Genomic DNA, 20,524 nt, shown 5'->3' on the forward strand with positions numbered 1-20,524 from the left:
TCGCCTTGCTCCAAGTTTAGGAACTCTTGCAGCTTGGCGTGCTTCACATTGGCAGAGAAGAACTTAGCATAGAAGTTCTCCTTGAACTGCTCCCAAGTTATCTTACTGACATCGCCCCCCAGCATTCTCTCAGCGGTCTCCCACCAGGCGGTGCCTCGGTCCTCCAAGAAGAAGACTGCACACTGCACCTTCTGGTCTTCTGGGCACTTCATGTACCGGAAAATAGTCTCTATGGACGTCAACCACATTTGGGCCTTTGTGGGGTTGTCCATAGATCCGTCAAAGGTCTTAGGATTATACTTCCTAAAGTCCCGTAAGTGTTTCGCCTCGGCCGACAGTTGAACTGGTACTGGTGGAGCTTCCTCAGGGGCTGGAGGAACAACGGCTTGGGCCTGAGCAGGGGCGGCCTGGTTCTGCTGGGCGGCCTGGTTCTGCTGGGCGGCTAGGAAAGGCGCCAAAGCAGCTTGCAGCATGTCCTGATAGCGCCGCTCCATCGCGGCGAGATCCGCCTGGGTGACCGGTGCATTTGGGTCGACTGCCGGTGCAGCAGGTGGCGCCTCCGGCTGGCCACGACCGGCACCTCTGCCTCCCCTACCACCTCCTCGGCGTGCACCTCTACGTGGCGGCATTCTCCCTAAAATTCACCAACAAACTTTTCACCACAAGAACTTAACGCCCTATCTCTAGATCTAGACTATTCAGGCAAAATCGTAATCTTAACATTAGCAAGGCTTTAGGCATACCTGGCGAGTGCTGAAGGACCGTATAGCCATAGGGTGAAGTAAAACCAAAACAAAATGACTTACATCGTAGGTCAGTCTACAGAACCTAAAACACTGTGCTCTGATACCAACTGTAACGACCCAACTCCTTATACTGAATCGAAGTCATTACTCAATATAGAACCAGTGGTTTAAGTCATAAAATTTATTAAAAAGCATACGGTTTAAGAAATTCCATTTGTGAAAAAGTTAAACAAGATAGCCATGCAAAAAGTGTAAATGCGTTCTGATGTCCTACTCGGGCCCTATCTACATAAAAGATGGCAAGTAATGAAAAGGTTTCAAACTCAATTACGAAAATCTAAAATAAGGATAAGCGGAAGCAGTAGTCCCTATGGCCCTCCACGGTCACTTCGGGTCGCTCGCCAGCTTGCCCTTGCCCTTGCCTCGTCCTCTACCTGAAAACATAAAATGAAGAGAGTGAGTAAAAAAAAATACTCAGTAAGGGACCCACTACTGGTCCCACTAGGTGCCTGTTAGCTTCCTGTCAGAGTCCTGAAACTGGTACCCAATCTCTGGCACGTTCCCGAACACGTGCAACATGCGCTCCCGTAGGAACGTAGCTCTGGTCTTCGGTGCCCCGGGGGACACCTAGGACAGTCGGGATGCGAGGACCCCGTCGAGTCACTCGAGTCATATCTATCTCATGCTAGACTGGTGTCCCGTCGGACCACACAGTCCTCAATAGGTGGTGATCCCGTAGGACACCCATGCAGGTACGACTCTAACAGACTAAGCTAACAGGTACCCTACTTGCAGTATACATACACATGGCATCAGTATGAAACATATCACATAAATCGTCTCTACACTCTCCATCTCGACATTCGCCGCATGGCCACAACAGCTCTCGCCAAACATGACGGGCTAAAGTCTAATCACATCATCAGTTATATCATGCTAACATTTATTTCAGGCATTGTACTGTTTAATTCATAACATGAGAGAAATTGGAGCATACATAGTCTCACACTTCTAAACATGAAGCCAGTAGTGGAATCTCTTACCTGGAGATTCACCCGACGAGTCCTAACCGCAAGACACGTGTGCTTTCCAAGCAACGGGATCCTAAATATTTAATAACGCCAAAGTCCGTAATTAGGTCACCAACGATTAACGGTTAAGACTACGTTGAAATAACTTACCCCAGAAAAGGTTGCAGTGGATGAGTCCCTACTGAAGAGAGTCTCTCGCCGCACCGGTCACTCGGTCCAAGACGCCCTTAGGAAAAATAACTTAACTTAGTCCTAAAATAATTTAATTTACGTCCGGACCAGGGAGTCTTACTGGGAAAATGCCACAATAATTAATTAAGTTACCAAAATGTAGGTGGATGGAGCCAAATTGGTCTTGGCGGCTCGGCTGGAAGAGGACAGGGACCGGCTCGGCTTGGCGCAGGCGCGGCTCGGCTTTGACACAGGGGTTCACGCGTGCGGCTCGGCTTGCAACAGGGGGAGACGCGGCTCGGCTACGCAGAAGCGCGCGGCGCGGCTTCACACGCGAACGCGGCTCGCACGCGGACGCGGCTCGCACGCGGAATCGGCTTCGGGTTAGGGCGCGCGGATGCGGAGCGGCTCCGGGTTCGGGTTCGACGGCTGGCGGCGCGCGAGGCTTAGCTACTGGATTCCCGTCGGCGCGGCGGCTGGCTGACGAACGATCCGGCTGCGCTGCGTCGGATCTCAGCGGTGCGGCGTGGCTGAGCTATCCTCCTCCGATCGAAGCGGCGCGGCGAGTTCCGGCTTCGGCTTTCAGAAGCGGCGCGGTACTACGGCTGGCTGAGGGAGACGGCTTCGGCTTTTCCGCTTCCCGGCAGACGAGCGGCACGGCTGCGGCTTCGACTCCCGACTGAGACGTCGCGGCTCGGGGCTTCGATTCGGCGAGGGCGTCGGCTTACGGCTGCGTGGCTTCGGTTTGCTCGGCGTGCGGCGGCTTGGCGTGAACCGACCCTCGACGGCTGGGAGACTGGCGCGGCGGCCTGAGGCGGACGACAGGCGGCGGCGGCGGCGTGGTTGGGAGTTAGGGTTTCCTCTCCTTCTCTTTTCTTCTCTCTTTTTTTTTGAATTAAATTAGCACGGGTTCCAAGGCTCTTTAAATAAGAGAGAAACTAATTTCCTTTCTATTATTTTATTATTTATTTCCAAAAGTATCTCTCTTCTCTCTCTCTTCAATGAAACACCCTTGACCCTTTCCAAGCTTATAAATTAGTTGCTACTAATTAATTGATTAAATCCTCCTTTAATAAATAAAAAAATAGAATAAATTCCAACCTTAGTTTAATAAGGGTTTCCCCCTATTAATTCCAGCAAGACAAAAGAAATAAAAAAAATAAATAAAATAAAAGAAAAACGAAAAGAAAAGCTGGGCGTTACACCAAACCCTGCACCCGTCCCAACCCCCTACCCCCCATTATGCCCATGCTCGATGTGCCAACATGCCAAATGGGCAATTTTGAGTTGTTTATGATATTTTTGTCTATTTTTAATAAAGTTTGGATATTTTCTAAGGTTAAGGGATTAATTTAGGCTTAAATATGGATATTTCAGGACAATAGGGGTTTGAAGAACTTTCAAGTTAAGGACTTAGACCACGAGTCTTTGAGTGATATATGCATACAAAATGATTTTGAAAATTTATTTATGAACGTGAGTTCAAAGCTAAATATTTCTAAGTATGTTTGAGATTTTCAAATTGATTATTCCTTAATAATTAGTAAATGATTTACAACCATGAGTTTAAGCTTGAGTTTAAAAGTATATATTTAAAGCATAATTTATAAACTATTCCAAGCATGCTTATGAACACATGAGATCTGAAAGAGATTTAAAGCAAGCATTATGTTTTAAGCTAAATTTTCAAGCATATTTTTAATATATGCTCATATGTTCTATGTTACTCCCTATGACCTCATGTGCACATAGTGGCTTTTTGTTACTAATGTGAAGGTTGACGAGTCTATATGTACATCAATGAAGGTGTAATTCGTTGTACTTAAGTGGAAAAGGATATAGTTTAAACTATATCTATATTGAGAGAAGTGTGGTGTACCAACACCCATGTTCATGTTAGGAACGAGTTATGGATTTATGATCAAGTAAAGTTTTATAAAATATTTTGATCAAATGTTTATAAGTTCAAATATCATGTTTGTAAGATGATTTTCAACTGATTGAATATTTCTCCAAGTCAAAGATGTAAGCATAACTGTTTAAGAAAAATGTGTTTTGTAAAATCGTCACTCATTAAGTTTTTCAACTTATTCTTTCAAATCTTTTCTTACTTTTCAGGTATATATTGTGTATTTCATTACAAGAAGTGGAGCCACTCCCGATACACAAAAATGTTGGCAGAAGTATAAATAACGTTAAAAATTAAATTTCCGACGCAGGAAGAGACGTTGGGAAGATCGTCGAAAGACATGTGTCGGGAGGTAGATTCTCAACGCGTCACCAACACAACGTTGGGAATATATTTCTTCGGACGATAGTGTTACCGAAGTCATCTATGCATCGAAAATAAACCATTCCCGACGTCTACATGTTCGACGTCAGCTATGCATAAGAAATAACTATCCCCGACGTTTATATGTTCGATGTCAGCCATGCGTCGAAAATAACCATCACCGACATAACGTTTGCACCATATTCCCGATGTATGTGGTGCATTGGAAAATATTTTAAATATATATTTTTTTTGAATTTTTTTTGTTCAATTATAATATTCACATTCGTTTTTGATTCAATTACAGAAAATTCACAATATATTGGTAATTTACAAAATACAATATTAAATTGAACAAAAATTAAATATGATTATGTAATGGAAAATAGTAAGTATTCATAATACAAAGAAATTAAAAAAATTTAACAAAGTTCATAATACAAATAAAAAATAGTAATCGTTCCAAAAAAAAAAAGTGCACAGAAAACATATAAAATAATATACATCTCCTAACAAGCCTCGTACGCCATTTACACCGCAGGTCCTATGATACAAATGTGTATAAGCTTAATACATATGCATATCATCACTAAATAATGTCATTTTCAAGAACTTAAGAATAATAGAAACATATATAAGTATCGCAAAGTTAGGGATTATGTGATGGTCCTTATTGTGTCTGAGTCATGTCTTTTATGAGCTTTCACATTCATTCCACTTTTGAAGCTAATACATCGTGATTTCTTGTCTGTTCTTCAATCACTTGCTCAACCTCATCAAGCCAGCTCATAATTGGAGCTCTACCGTGGATTGTGAACATGAGGTCGTGGCACTGTTTGCACTGGTCGTCTTGCGGGCCTTGAGCTTGGGTCCTCAACTAAGACATTTTGAGTAGTTCGGTCGTCTACCCAACACCGTCTCGCATATCTCGTCCTTAGAGAGTGGCTAAGTATCATCTAGGGTAGGTTGGGACAAAAGTTCTAGCATTTGATTCTGCAACAAATTTAAAAACTAAGTTAGTAAGTGAAAAATATATTATTAAAGAGGAAAAATAAGGGTATAAGTGTTGCTTGGATAACTTACATGTACATCCACTGCGACATGTGACACGAACGTTTCGTCTTGAACGTGTGTTTACATAACAACTTTACACAGTCAATCGACTTTCCTCTTTGCTCAGCGAGTTCGTGCTATCATTGTAGAAACATCAACCCGCTGCTGTGATTGTAAGGTTGCTTCTGTCTAGCAACCTTGTTGGTCCGTGATTGCTCCTACATGAAAACAACTATATTGTTTATCTTTTATACATATTATAAGTTGAAATCATAATTAACCATTACAAAGTGTTTAGTTGCTCACCTGGAATGCACAGCTCATGTAATGATCACAGAGGTAGTGTCAATCCTCATTACGTCCCACCAATATGTATGGTGGGTTGGCATGTGCCTCCTCAGGGTCGTTGTACTTTTTGAAGTGCCTGTGACAGTCGACCCAGGCTCTTTAAAGGTAATGAGCATTTGATGCTGAATGAACCTATTCATTGCTTGATTATTGAAATCAAGCATGAAAAACTGCTACACATTACAAAAAACAACACATTAGCTTGATTAACTTAAATATGTTTCAAATGAAAACAGAAATGTGTAGTGGACGTACTTGTAGGTCGCCCTTGACGACCTCGATGTATTTTTTGCCTACGTACACCCACTTAAGGCAGCATATTGAAAATATCTTTCACATACACACTTTTATCACCTGGCTGAAGCGAACAACGTGTGGCAAAATAGGCTTCTTCGCACCTAGGGTGATCGACATCGAAATCCTCCCATTGGCTGCAATATAGTATTCTAACTCCAGGAGTCGAAACTACGCACGTCTCTTTGGAGTCGGAGTCACAGATGGTTGAGCAATACCTGTTGAATATATTATAAGAATAAGTTAATGTGAGAAAAAAGTTTAAATAATCGTAAGTTAAAACGTATACCATTATTAGACTCACCCGAATTGTCACCCACCGATGACGATCCTTTCGCAGGGTTATCTAGATCTTCGACGAACTCGAGGAACATCACATTTGTCTCATCAAAAATATTCGGGATGACAACATAGTGCCTGTGGACATAGAATTTTCAACCCATCCCCTTCAAATATTCAATTAAACTCACTACACCCCCTTGAAAAGTTCAATTTATCAATCTCTCTTTCAAAATTCCAATTGAACCCCCTCTAATTCTTAACCCATTATGTTCCATTCAATTAATTATAAACCATCTTTACCGTCAAATTTTCAACTCAAAATTTAAATTTCCCAACCTAATTTCTCAAATAACCCTCCCCTCAAATTTTCAACTCATATTCCTAAAATAATTCAATATTCAATCTTAAACTAACTTTAAAAAACAAAACTATAAACTACCTAATCTAAACTAATTTATAACCTAAGCTAACTTCAAAACTAATAAAAGAATGGTTTGAAACTTACCGTAAATGAAAGAAGGTGATGCGGCGACAAGGCAGACGGTGGCGTTTCTCCTTCTTCTTCTCCTTCTCCTCTCGTCTTTCAGTTCTGTCTTTCACAAAAATAAAATGAAATATATATAGGAGTTCTGCCCAGTACCCGATGCCATTAGTGAATCATCGAAAATAGTCTTAAACATTCCACTTTTTTTTAATGAAACGTACATCCACTTGTAAGTGAAACCGTGCTATAGTTCAATATGCAACTATCTCTATCTAAACAGTTGCAACTCAGTGATATCAGTTGCGTCAATTGAACTCAACAAACAAATACGTTTAATTGCATCTATTAAACTACCTAACTAAATATGGTATACATAGATACACAACCATATATTTAGTAAAGTATTTATTTAAACAATTTATATATATAACCATCATATCCAAGTGGCCAACTAAATCTCAAGGCAAATTTACCACAATAATTATCTTTTTCGTTATTTTTTGTTTAAAAAAAGAAACTCACATTGATCGAGAGAATACATTAAAATTCATCTGAAAAAAGCAATAAATACAATAGAGATTCGAAACCAACTTTAGACACGAAAGAGGATTGGGACCATCTTCAAATGGAGAACAAAAATTTCATTCTAAAACTTTTTTGATAAACGTTTTGTAAATGAAGGGATGAAGAAGAAGGCCAGGGTAGAAATGTTGTTATTTATTATTTGAAAATTTTGGTAGTTATAATGTGGAAAGAACGTTTCTGTATGAACTAATGCAATTTTGTAAAAGGATGTTTACTTATGAAGTGATGCGTCAAAGTATGTGATATTATACGTTATAAAATTGTAGGTTTGATGTGGTGGGAAAATAAAAGGCATTAAGGGCAAAATAGTAATTTAAAAAACCTAAGGAAATAATAAGAAAATGAAAAGTTCTCCACTTATACGCTGAGAGATATAGTAGCGATTATATATTATATGTATGATGACTATTCTAGACATATCCGTATTTTATAATTCTTTTAAAATAAATGAATCTTTGTATTCTTATTGTACTCGTACCATCTATCCGTATTCATGCATGTGATTCATAGTCAATGGTTACTCTGAAATTCTTCTCTCTAGAAAAATTCTACAAATTTTCTTAAAAGAGTTCTATGAAAAATTTTCTCCTCTGTTCCCTCTATTATTTCATGAGTGGTTCCTACAAGTTGGATCATTGCTAGAGCCATAGTAAGGAAGATGTCATGAAAAAAAGGAAGACTTCGGAGAGGAGCTTACCAGTTCGAATAGAAGCTTTTATTCTTGTTTATTTTTGCATCTTTAATTCTTTCAAGAAATCAAAGACCACAATCTCACACTTCCGTTGGGATTAAATTCCCTTCAATTTGCACTTCCACCCTACGATCATTGAATGGGTCTGTTTATAGACTCTTCTTATAATACTCACCTTTTGGTTAAACTTTTACTTTTGTCGATACATTAATTTTTTCTTTCTATTTTGCATATTGAAATTTATTTTTCAATTTTAACAAAATCAAAGTATTTATTTAATTACATTAAAATTGTAAATAGTTTACAAGATGATATAATTTTTAGATGATAAAGATTTTTTTTTTATTAAGTGAGTATTTGTGTGTTTTTTAAATATAAAGTAAAAGCATATTTTTTTCAAATAAAAGTAAATTTATGTTATTGAATTCCTGATTTAAAAGATGAAAAATTATCTCGTAGATTTTAAGATTATTTGGTATTCAATTGAAGTTGTTGAGATTAGAAATTTGCTGTATTTTTAAAATTTGAGAATTTTGTTAATCAAATAGTAATTTATTATCTATTTATTAAAGATTTAGATCAAGTAATTTTATTTATAATTTTATTTATTATTCAATTGAATTTGTTGGGATTTGAATTTGTTGTTTTTTTTAATGTGAGATTTGTATTAATCAAATCGTAATCTAGTTATTTATTGTGATGGTATTTTCATTTTCTAATAATTTGAATTTTTATTAAAATATCTTTTTTGGCATTTTAAAATTTTTTAGGTATGTTGATACTTTTTGAATAGAAAATCGAGATACTATCACAATCAATTCATGGTGGTGAATGACTGTTGTCTTGAAATTTTTTTCGTCCTATAGGATTGAGGACGTCACCAATGTAATTGACCATGTTTTATTAACCATCAATTTAACTAAGTTGCAAAAACCGAATTTGAACGCAAGAAGAAAAAATAAAACAAGCTTTGCTTTTGCAGGGTGGAGGTCTTTCTCATCATTGAGAAGATTTTTTGTGAACGACTACTACTCTTTCTATGGCAATTTACGTCAATGAAGATAAAAAAGACGAACAATGGAAGGTTTTGAAATTGGGACGAAGAAGGTGAACGAGTTCGAAGATTTGATGGCTTTTTTTAAGTGTTTTGATTGTTTTGTTAGAATAAAATTAAGGAAGAGCCGAAACAATTGCGGTTGAGGAGTCGATTCAGTTACGAAGTATTTTGGATTTTGAAATAATTATACTTGAAATTGAGTTTTTTTTTATTAAAGTAGAGGCATTACAGACATTTTTGCAGTCTTTTTTCCATTTTTTAGTCTTTTTTTTTTCATTTTCTACTATTTTGTTATATTAATTATTTAAATTAATTTTCACCATTTATTTAAAGTAAACCATAAATTTGCTATTTTTCTAGTACGCATTCTCAATGCTTCATGGGCCATCAAAGAGCATGTCCTAACTCCCACCTACAAACAAACAAACAAAAAAAAAACCCTTTTCCAACTCAAAAATCTTCTAAAGGCCCTATCAATTGGTTGGTCAATACTTCAACCAAATTTATTAGGATAAATATTAATCTATACCATCAAACTTGTTAAATTTAAACCTTTAACTTTCACAAGTATCAAGTAAAACATAATTTAGAGTCTAAATTGATACACTTATACAAGTTCAAGTTCTAATCGATACACAAGTCTAAATTAATACAATTATTTGTTTGAAATTAAAATTGACACGGTTCTCAAAGTAATACGCTTATTAATTTAAGAGAAAAAATGATAGATATAAATTGAAACTTCCCCAATAACACTGGTGATGAGACTATAAGGCCTAAAACCTATCACATTTTTAGCTTTCTCCTTCTAAATGAAAGAAACATTTCAAAGATTGATCTATTCATTATAATTGCAATAATAATAATAAATAAATAAATAAAGGTCTCGTAGAGAAGCCATCAAAACTAGAGACTTTAACCTATCACTTCCAAAAACGATTTTAATCTCATCTAAAGTAAAAGAAGACGCTGTCAAATCGTCCCTTTCCTTTCACAGAGAGTGCTGTAACCAAATAGTATGAGAAGAAAAAGTAGGATGCACTTCTAGACCAAAGAGATAACCTCCCCCTCAAACTCCTCATTTATCAAAGGCCAGTGGAATTCTTTGCTTTTCTCAAAGTCTTTTGTTTCTTAATCCTACTGATACCCTTCTCACATCCTAAACCAAAGCTTTCTGGTGAGATTTAAAGAGGAGTTCCAGCCACATTCTCAAAATGAAGCCAATGTTATAAAATCACTCTTAGACCCACCAATTGTTTGACCTTTCCAAAACTTTCTTAACAATTCTTGAAAGTACAAATCTATCAGTCCTAAGACCCCCTCTAGATAACATTAACATTAGTAGTTCATAGCAAAACATCTACTTGCATCAAAGCTACAGAGACGAAAGATCTTGACACCCGGAATAGCGACCCATCGATAACAAAGACAGACCTAGAAGCATATAAGAAGGCCTCTAAACTTTGGTTATTCTAATTTTTAAGATTATTGTTGACAAATCTCAATTTAAAAGCAACAGAAACTTCTTTTTTCTTTTCGTAAAGAACGTAAAGATTCAATATTGATATTTCCATTTTACAAGACCACACACTAATTAGTTAAGAAAATAAAAAAGGAAAAGGGATTTATGTAAGAAAATCACAATCATGAAGTAGCCAAGGCAAGTGGTTATAGTTTCCTAATCAAAGACTTACTCTTAAGTCTTCATGGCAGGCCTTACCAGCCCCAAACCAGAACCGCTTCCCAAATGCTTGAAGTCTCTTGCTTCAAGTGCATCTCCGTGGCCAGCAAATCCTGTGCCTCCTTTCTCTAAATTCACCAAATCCCTTACTTTACATCCTTTGTTGCAGACAAGGCAAACTTTGTCCACTGCCATAAACTTATCAGCACATTTCTTACAGAAGACATGGCCACACGTCCCTAGCGCCACAAGAGCCATTGTGTTTGTTAGAGTAACCTTACAACTAGGGCATATGTATGTAACGTCATATGATTTTGATTTCTTCTTCTCGCTATTGTCCTCTGTGAAATGTATTGAAAAAAGGGACTTTAGCTTAAGTTTCTCGTTGCCTTCTGGACAAAATGTACTGCTTGGAGGGGCTCCTGCTTTAACAGGAGCTTCTGGTGTGGCTGAAGGCAGCCAAAATGCCTTCATGGTCCGAAGTGCTTCTTCTTCGTAAGAGGTAACCTTCACACTATTTGCCCCATGGAAACCATTTTTATCCTGACTCTGGTTTCGATCGTTGTATTGTGGTACAGCACCGTGATTTTGCTGATCAAATGCATCAAGCTCTCTAGCTTTCTGTTGCATCAGTTTCTCTTCTGCTTCTTCCTTCTCTTGCTTCTGCTGAGCAGTATATGCAGCAAGCTTCCTGCAGAGCAACAAAACAAGCTCATGATCGCTGAGAAGGGTATGGTGAGGATCATTATTAACAAATGAATCAAACTGTACTGTCTGGTACTAGAAACAGAAGACACTTTTACAACTTGCACTTCTTACAACGTTCCAGTCACCTATTACATTAGTGAGTCTAATATTTATATATTATATCAATGAAAAGGCACAAAGTCAACAACTGATTGTTTAACTGAATTCACAACACATTAGTTAATTAATACTAGAACATTTTTTAACAAATTCATGATTCTTTGTTCATTAGCTTTCACTATAACCTCAGAAAAAGTAGAAGCCGTTGAGGAACATACAACCTGCACATGTCACAAAACTATCTTTAATCTTCATAACACTGAATAGACAAATTCCAAATTGAGTTTTTCCAAGCGGAGCTGGATACTTATTATTATTGGTACATCTGGAAAAACCATAAATCATTCTAATGGATAATATTAGTATGGTCCCCCTCACCAAAAAAAAAAAAAAAAGATCTAATTGCACTTCACAGTCCAAATTTTTTGTAATCAAAATGAATTTGTCTGGGAAGAAAGAGAAGATATCTCGATTAGGGTAGAAAACAGGGAAATGGCATATGACCCAATATTTTTTTATGGCATCAAACACTTTTTAGTTAATAACTAGAGAGGTAGGAAGTATAAGAGAACTAAAATGGTTTATAGGAAATGAAAATTAAAAATAGATCTATCAATTTCTCGCACATCATCAAAGACACAAGGTCAAGGTGCAACGTAGTAACACCTCTTGCTCGATATAACAACCAACAATGCTATGTTTGGTGGTTAAGGTAACTTGTTGTTAGCCATCATGACTCGAACCCAACCCACTAAATCCCTATTTTATTTGTATTGACTTTAATTGGCCACTAGACCAAGTCAGGGGGTCGGTGACATCTCGTTTCCTTAAAAGATACTTATTGTGATCCCATTCAATTGACTACAAATTAAGATAAAATTTTCAACATTCAAATCCTAAAGTAATCATAAATTCTTAAAAAAGGAAGAACCAATAAAGAAAACTGAAACAAACAACTCAATGACTCAAAGAAGGTAATAAATATTATTATAGTTTGATTACTATCAACTACATACAGAAATTGGAACTGCACCACCCTCGCACACCAACTCCAATGAGTTAACCTGGATCTAAACCATCCGTGCTCCACTCCATACATTTTTAAACAGTTATTTCAAATTTGGAGAGGGAGGCAGAAAAAGAAACAAGCAATCAAATGTAAACATACAAGTTTTGTAAGAGTAATATACCTTTGATTATCTTTCTTCTGTGACAAAAGGCACTCAAGAATGCATTCTTTACAAAACGTGTGACCCTTTTGACAACACATGGGGTCGATGAAGGGTTTCAAGCATAGGCAACAGACATCAAAGGGCTTGATCGAGTCCTTTCCAAGTCTCTCTTTTTGTGTTCCATAGCCAAGCTTCCGCTTCTCATCATAGGTGAAGAAGGCTAGATCATTGTTGTTTTTTGAGTGTCTCTGAGGCATATTTCTCTACCTCCAACTCAGTCAATATGAAGTGAACACGAGGGTCAACAAAATAAGAGAATTTGGGAGACAATGAACCCTACAAATTAATGGAACAAAATTTCCCTTCCGAGTCAAACTAGGTTTTTTAGCTAAACTGTAAAGAAATAATCCAAAGATAGTCGCCCGTATGGAAGATTGGCATTGCAATTAGTTGTACAAGTACTGTATAGATACCCAGATGGTAACAATATTCAATGAAAAATGTAGTCAAATAAGTTTTCTACAAGGTAACGGATATATAATTATAAACATAAGCACTCAAAAAACGCACCAAGCCACCGGTTATTCATTAGCTCGTAAGCACAGTATTACGTCCATGCAAACAGTCAAAAGCATTAACTTGAACGTGGAAAATGACAAAAAATAGAGAGATTGAACAATTAAAAAAGTTGACTAGCAGAGACCTTCGTACTTGTTTAACTGTTCTATATATATCACCGTGAGTTGAATTATCCCACTTGGATACATCAGCAACCAATGAACATAAAGAAAAAGAAAAATTAGCGATCAGATATTCATACTACTGATATTATGAGAATGCTGCTACAACGCTCTAAAATAAGTTCCATTCTAATTTTATAGTGCTATTCAAAGCAACGATACAAAAGGACATGGCATTGGCAGCAAAAGTGACAATTCAAATATCTGACTAGTAATAACAACATCAATGTTTATATGTTGCAAATTGACAGTATTGTGAGAGGTAGTTGATAGGAAGATGTAGGTCATGCTTTAATTCTTGAGTTGAGCTTAATTACTCTAATGGGTCATGAAAATAACTTCATCTGTTTTCAGTTTTCAATAAACATATTTTCTGAAAAAAAAAAAAAGAATAACAAATTAAAAGGCTGGTCTAATAATATTTGTTTTTAATTTTCAAAACATGAACTTCTTAGACACCAAAGATACCCACATAGAAACTTCTTCCTCGAACCAACTGTTTCCTAAAACCATTCCTCTTAATACTCTTCCTAGAACAAACTTTGAATACTCACATCAGGTTATCATCTAGAACAACTTTAAGTCTAACAAAATAAAACAATATCAACATTTGAAAGATATTCTCCTGAACATAAATCTAACAAAATAAATCAATACCAATACCAACAGAAATTTACAGGAACTGTTCGTCATTAGCAAGAGAACGTCCACAAAAACAACTCGATGCTAACAAATATCCAAAGTGTTTCCAGGACTACAAACATAATAGTTCTAAAGGTTCGGAGCTTAAATACAGCACTTAAAAGGGTTTAAAATGCCCTTACCCACTGAATCCAACTCAAACCAACTCGAATCTTGGCTGATTGGTGTCAGGAAACGCTTAATCCTGCTTATTTAATTCAACGCTGAAGCGCAGGCTGGAGCGTAGGAGACGTGGCCGGAGAAGAAGCTGCGAGGGATTAGGTTTCCGGTCGCCGGGCAGGAGGGTGGTCAAACGGTGATGATTGCCGTCAAAGGTGGGAAAATCTGGCGGAGAGTTGCTGGAAGGGGAACCGCCGATCGTACTTGGATGTGCCGGAGAAAAGAACGCGATAGAAGGGAGTCGCAGTCGGAGAAGGGATTTACTATTTGGGGCTTATAATTCTGATTTCTTTATAATTCTTCTTCTTTTTTTAATTTTGTTTTTTTAGTCCGGATGAATGAGCCGGAGGCCTCAGCGGCTGAGCCTAATAATAAACTAGAGCAATCCGCGTAAATGGCAAATATAAGAATGGAAATTGTCAAAATAGCAAACTGTTTTTTTCTTTTGATTTACAAAACTAATTGCCTGAAATAATTTTCAACTTTTTTCGATCGAAAATGTCACTCAACGGATGAGAACTGTCCATAATCAAACACAGCATATTTAAGGAACCCGAGAAATCAAACAAAACAATATCACATAACCGATTACAGTGTATCTGTAAACACACCCACTTATAATAATTATTAACCAAATCAAATAATTATTATATTATTTGAAAGATCCCTAACCATATTCAATTGATTTCAATATCTCTAATTATTCTCATTTTTCTCTTCAATAATTATATATTCAAACTTTAGCTACCGATTTTTTCCTTCAATAGCTATTAACACAATGAATAGGTTCTAAAATTTTAATACAATGAATTCTTCCTAAAATAATGATAAACATGATGCAATAATTAACCATATACAAAAACATTAAAAAAAAAAAGTAAAAAAGCATTTAAAATATTCAAAATTCAAATTTAAATTCCAACCATTCCCTAAGATTATGGCAAATATAATGGGAATACTTAAGTTTAGATTCAAATCCCAATTATCCCTAAAATCATGCTAAATAAAATGTGATCTATCTTTAATGTTGCCAACAAATCGGAATTAATGGAAACCAAAACACAAGATTCACCGAAAGACAATCTCAAATTTGAATATATTAGGAAAATACATATTATGAAAATTCACCGGAACGTAAATTTCAATGAAGAACAGAGCAAAGCATATTCTTTTTTAAATTTTAGCATATTTATATTCTAAACTACTTTAGAAAAATAACTAATATTGTTTTCCCAACATTATATTCATAAGATTATGCTATATACATTTTATTTCTTTGCCCTAGTCTACCATATTTTCGTAATATCCGACCATTACATCAAATTAAAACGTGATCACTACAAATGAAACAGGTACCCGTATAATATATGAAACAATAATTTAATTTAATATTTATCCCTCCTATATACAATTTACCAGTGAATACTTTATTCGATAAACGTGTTCCCTTTGAATTTTTTCCATGGCTTTACAACGAGTGAAGACCGTATTCGATGGTAGATGGATTGAGTCATGCCGATATATTGACTATCGCCTCCTTGATGCATATGTTTCAGTTTCATCCTCGTTTCAAGAATTTGCAAATGGGCAGTGCAAACCGATTAAAAAACGAAGGGCGTGCAGACGGCGGAAAAACGATGGTGGAAAAGCGACGGTGGAAGAAAAACGAAAGGGTGTTATTTTTTTATTTATGCCAAAACTAACTGCCTGAAATAGTTTCGCACTTTTTTGGTCCGAAATTATCCCTTAACGGATGAGAACTGTCTAGATTCAAATACAGTATATTTAAAGAGATTCAAAAATCAAATAAAATATCACATATTCGATTACAGTGTATTTGTGAACACTCCCACTTATGATAATTATTAACTAAATCAAAAAATTATTATATTCTTTCAAAGATCCCTAAATACATTCAATTGATTTAAATATCCCCTAATTATTTTGATTTTTACCTTCAATAATTATATATTCAAACTTTAGCTATTAAGTTTAGAATCAAATCTCAACCCTCCCTAAAATCATGCCAAATAAAATGTGATTTAATTATGGCAAATATAATGGAAATACTTAAGTTTAGAATCAAATCCCAACCCTCCCTAAAATCATGCCAAATAAAATGTGATCTATCTTTAATTTTGCCAACCAACTGTAATTAAGGGAAACAAAAATAGAAGACTCAACGGAAGACAATCGACCGAAATCAAGGGAAACGAAAATTTGGACTAAAAGAAGAAGGTGGAAAGCGACGGTGCGGGTGGAAAACAAATGTGGGTGGAAAGCCATTTGAAAATTTGAAAAATGTTAGAACCGGAGAAAATTTGAAGAAAATTTTGAAGAAAATATTGAGAACTCGGTATTTTTTACCGATACATGCAGAAAACAGAGGAAAAATCCAAAGGTTGAAGAAGGAACAGAAGTGTGAAACGAAACAACTCACACATACTTTGAGTAGTGCAAACCGATTAAAAAGAAAGGGCGTGCAAACGGTAGAAAAGCGACGGAAGAGAAACCGATGGTGGAAAAGCGACGGAAGAGAAAGCTACAGTGGAAATGCATCGGAAAGCCTTTACAGAAGATGATTTATTTTTTTGGGAGGGAAAATTAGAAAATTGAAGGGAGTGCATAGTATGTATTAATTACAGGGTATTTGTGGTTTTTCTTACTATTGTATTTAGGAGTCTATATTGTAAAGTAGGTAGGGGCATTTAAGGCATAGTTATCCCATTTATTATGTGGAAATTAACTGTTTTGCTATTTTGACAATTTAAAAATAAATTTATCATTTATCCAAAGTAAAACTTAGATTTTGCTATTCTTCTTGTCGCCCCAGGGTACTTTTTAAAAAAAGATAAAAGATTTAGAAAAATAACAGTCTATTTGGTAAAGAATCTATATTTGTTTGGATTTAGTGACGTACGTCGATATGCGTGACTCCCGATCTCTTTTCTCCTTCTAAATTCAATTCATTTTTTAATATAATATTTGTTAATTTATAAATATATAACAAAACCAAAAATATTTAAGCACCAGTTTTGGGTTTATTCTTCTCTTTGCTCTTTATTCATCTCTTCTACCATATTTTTTTTCTTTTATTCTTAAAGGATATTATTTTGTTTAAATCTCTCATTTCATCTTCATCATTTTCAACAACATGCTTTAAAGCTATTTCACATTGTTTCAATATTCTTCTTCATGTTCCTCATTTTCAAGAATATCAAGATTCTTTAAATATTATTTTAAATAATCAACACGATCATTACCACAATCAACACGATCGTTAGATTTGAAGATTTTCACTATCATTTACATTCGACTAGGGAGCGCTTATCATAACTAACACGATCGCTCACCATAATCAACAGGACTGTTTACCAATTGTTAGATTTGAAGTTTTTAACGATCATTTACATTGGATTATACGATCGTTTACCATAGCCTACACGATCGTTTACCATGATCAACATGATCGTGTGAAGTATATTATTTTACAATGTGATCGTCTATCTTTATAATATATCTTATATGATCGTATAATTATGATAAACATTCGTGTATACGGATCTGATGATCGTTTAGCTTATATTATACAATCGTTTATGTCTGAAACTTTCTTGCCATCGTTTAGAGTCTATTATCTAAATGCTTAAATTTGAAGATTTTTTCCCATGATCTTGTATCGTGGTCTAAACGACCGTAGATCATTTGTTTAGACTGTAATACACGATCGTTTAGAAAAAAGATTACTTGCAGGCACGGATGGCCAATTAATTGTGTGTTAATTTGATATTTTTTGCATTTTACATCGTGGTCCTATAAGTTTTTTCGTTTTTAAAAATATTCTATATAGTATAAATTTTTTTTAAAAGACCCCTATATTATATGATCTAATGTATTATGAATTATATAAAATTGCAAAATAATAATTATAGTTTTTTTTTGTTACATTACAAATTTAGTCTCTTTAATAAAGTCATAAAAAATAGCCTCATTCAGAATGATTATTCATTAAAGTTTTTCAAACCACAAAAATTATATACTAGATTTTATCAAATTATAAATAGTAAATTTTTACTTTCTCTTCGTAGTAAGGACTAAATTTACAATTTAACCAATTTTTTACATATAAATTATATTCACAAATAATGAAATAAATACTCTATGGTGAACTAAATCTTAGTCGATGAGTAAAACTAGTTTTATACTTTTATATATATATATATAGTAAATACATTTAAATAAATTTTTAAAATTAGATTATAATTTTTGAATCGGTAATCAAACACATGTTTGAAAACATCACATACAACTATGTTTTCACGTTTTCATTTAATCAATTGTTTCAAATTTTTATTCTCAGATTCACTATCAAACTTTTCACAAATATTATATATTTCAATTATTTTTTCAAGTGATTAAATTAAAATATAAGTAATTTTTTTAAAAAAAATTGAAACCATTTAAAATGGATTTTAAAAAAGAATATATAGTTTATAAAATAAGTTGATTTAGAATAAATATTTTTAAAATATTTTAAAAGTAAATTTTGGTTGTTTAACAATTAATCTTTCTAAATTAGTTGTATATTACCACATGCAATTGCATCGTCTGTTTTTATTTTAAAAGAATTTGATTTGAAAATATTTGAAATATAATTGCTTTTAAAATGAATTGGGATGAAAATTTACATATTCTCCTAGTTTTATTTCATTTATTTGGCTAAATATTTTTATATTGGATTGTATATCTCATAAATATATTTTGGATCTAATAATTATATCACTTTAAAACTTTCCACCTTTTAATGGTTGGAAAGTGTATCAATTTATAATCTCATTACGAGTTGTTTGAAGGTTTGATATGAGATGAGTTAAGTTTTAAACCCAACTCAATGTTTAGAGGTTGCTATCTCACCCATTTATTATATCCACTTATTCTGAGTATTTATCACTAACTTCCACTCTTCCTTCAAGTGTGTTTCGAATTTTCCTTACAACTCTTGATTCTCTCAAGCCTTCTCAACCAATGCTCTACAAGCTAACTCCATCCCTTCAGACCTTCAGATCTCTCTAAGCTTTCTTCATTTGAATCTTCATCTTCTATATAGAAAGTTCAATGTATGAGTTTTTTCGCCAGTTTGTTTTTACCTTAATTGTTTTCTTTCCTGATGTGTTCATTTTCAAAAGAAAGAGCTCTAACCTCAATGTCAACAACGAAGGTATTGATTGCTTGGTGAATACTATTGGGAGCTGGATTAATGGACGAAGCTAAAGACCTTTTGCTCGAATGAACTCTCATTCTTCCAATTTCTAGTGTAACAAAACGAATTTCCTTAGCTTTTGCAACATGAATGCTTAAAAAAAACGAACAAAAAGACTAGAGTACCTTAATGGAGAGTTAAATTTGTAGAAATGGCGGAAATCTTTAAGAAAGGGTTTGAGAAATATGAGAAATAAACATCTTATTCCTCAATTCCTAGTTGATCCTTCAATGAACTATTGGTTTGTTGCTCAACCACTAAACTAAATTCTTTTCGGACCAATGACAGGGTAAGCCCCTAGTTCAAGACTTGGAGTCAAGGACAACCTCAAATGGGTAGAAGCGAATTTCGTCTTGCACCTGTGTCTCCAACTATCTACCTAGTCTTATTTTTGAAATGGTGATAGTTAGGGGATATAGTTTTGTTGTCAATTTTAGGCTATGTAATGCCCCAAGAATTAAGGTAATTTTTAAATTTAATATTCTTACTAGATTTAATTATGTTCGAATTATTGAGTGTTAATTAAGATATTTTTTTCGAATATTTGTTTAATTTTGGAAATTAGAAAATTTTATGTTGTTAAAGATTTGATAGTGGTCGATTAATTTGATGAAATTATGGGTAATTACATTTATGTGTAAATATGACTTATTAGGTTATGGAAGTTTAAGGATAATTATATTAGAAAAATTGTATCAGATGACAAAAAAAATTAGAAAAAAAAGCTCAAAGCACCTCTTTTTTTGCGTATTGTGAATATGACAAGTAATTAATGATATCAAACGGCTATCAGACATCTATTGGAGGGCTACCAGAGAGTTATCTACTTTTAAATTTGTTTTTTTTGTAGAAAATATAGTTACATGGATTCTATTATCATAAAAAAAAATTTGTTATTTTTATAAATGCCTCATTATATTATTGGGGATTGTATAATTATTAAGAATAAAGTATCATTGATTTTGAGAAGATAAAAAGGATGATTTGAC

General features: G+C 34.7%; 2 protein-coding genes across 4 annotated transcripts; both read right to left on the bottom strand.

Moving 5' to 3' along the window:
• Positions 1 to 382: 382 nt before the first annotated feature.
• LOC127148409 (uncharacterized) lies at positions 383 to 6,289 on the bottom strand. Its single transcript, XM_051081967.1, has 6 exons — positions 6,220 to 6,289; positions 6,091 to 6,133; positions 2,102 to 2,223; positions 1,928 to 2,003; positions 1,790 to 1,850; positions 383 to 634 (listed from the first exon to the last, which is right to left on the bottom strand). The coding sequence occupies exons 1-6, from the start codon at positions 6,287 to 6,289 to the stop codon at positions 443 to 445; spliced, it is 564 nt and encodes a 187-aa protein (XP_050937924.1). The 3' UTR covers positions 383 to 442.
• A 4,230-nt stretch (positions 6,290 to 10,519) lies between these two features.
• On the bottom strand, positions 10,520 to 14,629 carry LOC103490169 (E3 ubiquitin-protein ligase CSU1-like). 3 transcript variants are annotated; one of them, XM_051089717.1, is made up of 4 exons: positions 14,239 to 14,608; positions 13,386 to 13,430; positions 12,693 to 13,010; positions 10,520 to 11,386 (listed from the first exon to the last, which is right to left on the bottom strand). In XM_051089717.1, exons 3-4 carry the CDS (start codon positions 12,929 to 12,931, stop codon positions 10,711 to 10,713), a joined length of 915 nt encoding a protein of 304 aa, XP_050945674.1. In that variant the 5' UTR covers positions 12,932 to 13,010; positions 13,386 to 13,430; positions 14,239 to 14,608; the 3' UTR covers positions 10,520 to 10,710. The 3 variants fall into 3 exon arrangements, with proteins under 3 accessions (XP_050945674.1, XP_008447781.1, XP_008447780.1); XM_008449559.3 differs by having other exon boundaries at positions 13,378 to 13,430; XM_008449558.3 differs by lacking the exon at positions 13,386 to 13,430 and having other exon boundaries at positions 14,239 to 14,629.
• Positions 14,630 to 20,524: the final 5,895 nt, after the last annotated feature.

Source organism: Cucumis melo, chromosome 1 (assembly GCF_025177605.1).
Source record: "Cucumis melo cultivar AY chromosome 1, USDA_Cmelo_AY_1.0, whole genome shotgun sequence".
Lineage (NCBI taxonomy): Eukaryota > Viridiplantae > Streptophyta > Magnoliopsida > Cucurbitales > Cucurbitaceae > Cucumis > Cucumis melo.

Coding starts and splice junctions, on each gene's coding strand:
- LOC127148409 (XM_051081967.1), bottom strand. CDS start 6,289: ATGTTCCTCGAGTTCGTCGAAGATCTAGATAACCCTGCGAAAGGATCG. Junction 2,004..2,101: donor CTCCATCCACCTACATTTTG/GTAACTTAATTA, acceptor ATTTTTCCTAAG/GGCGTCTTGGACCGAGTGAC. Junction 635..1,789: donor CTCGTCGGGTGAATCTCCAG/GTAAGAGATTCC, acceptor GGTGAATTTTAG/GGAGAATGCCGCCACGTAGA.
- LOC103490169 (XM_008449558.3), bottom strand. CDS start 12,931: ATGCCTCAGAGACACTCAAAAAACAACAATGATCTAGCCTTCTTCACC. Junction 11,387..12,692: donor CAGAAGAAAGATAATCAAAG/GTATATTACTCT, acceptor GTTGCTCTGCAG/GAAGCTTGCTGCATATACTG.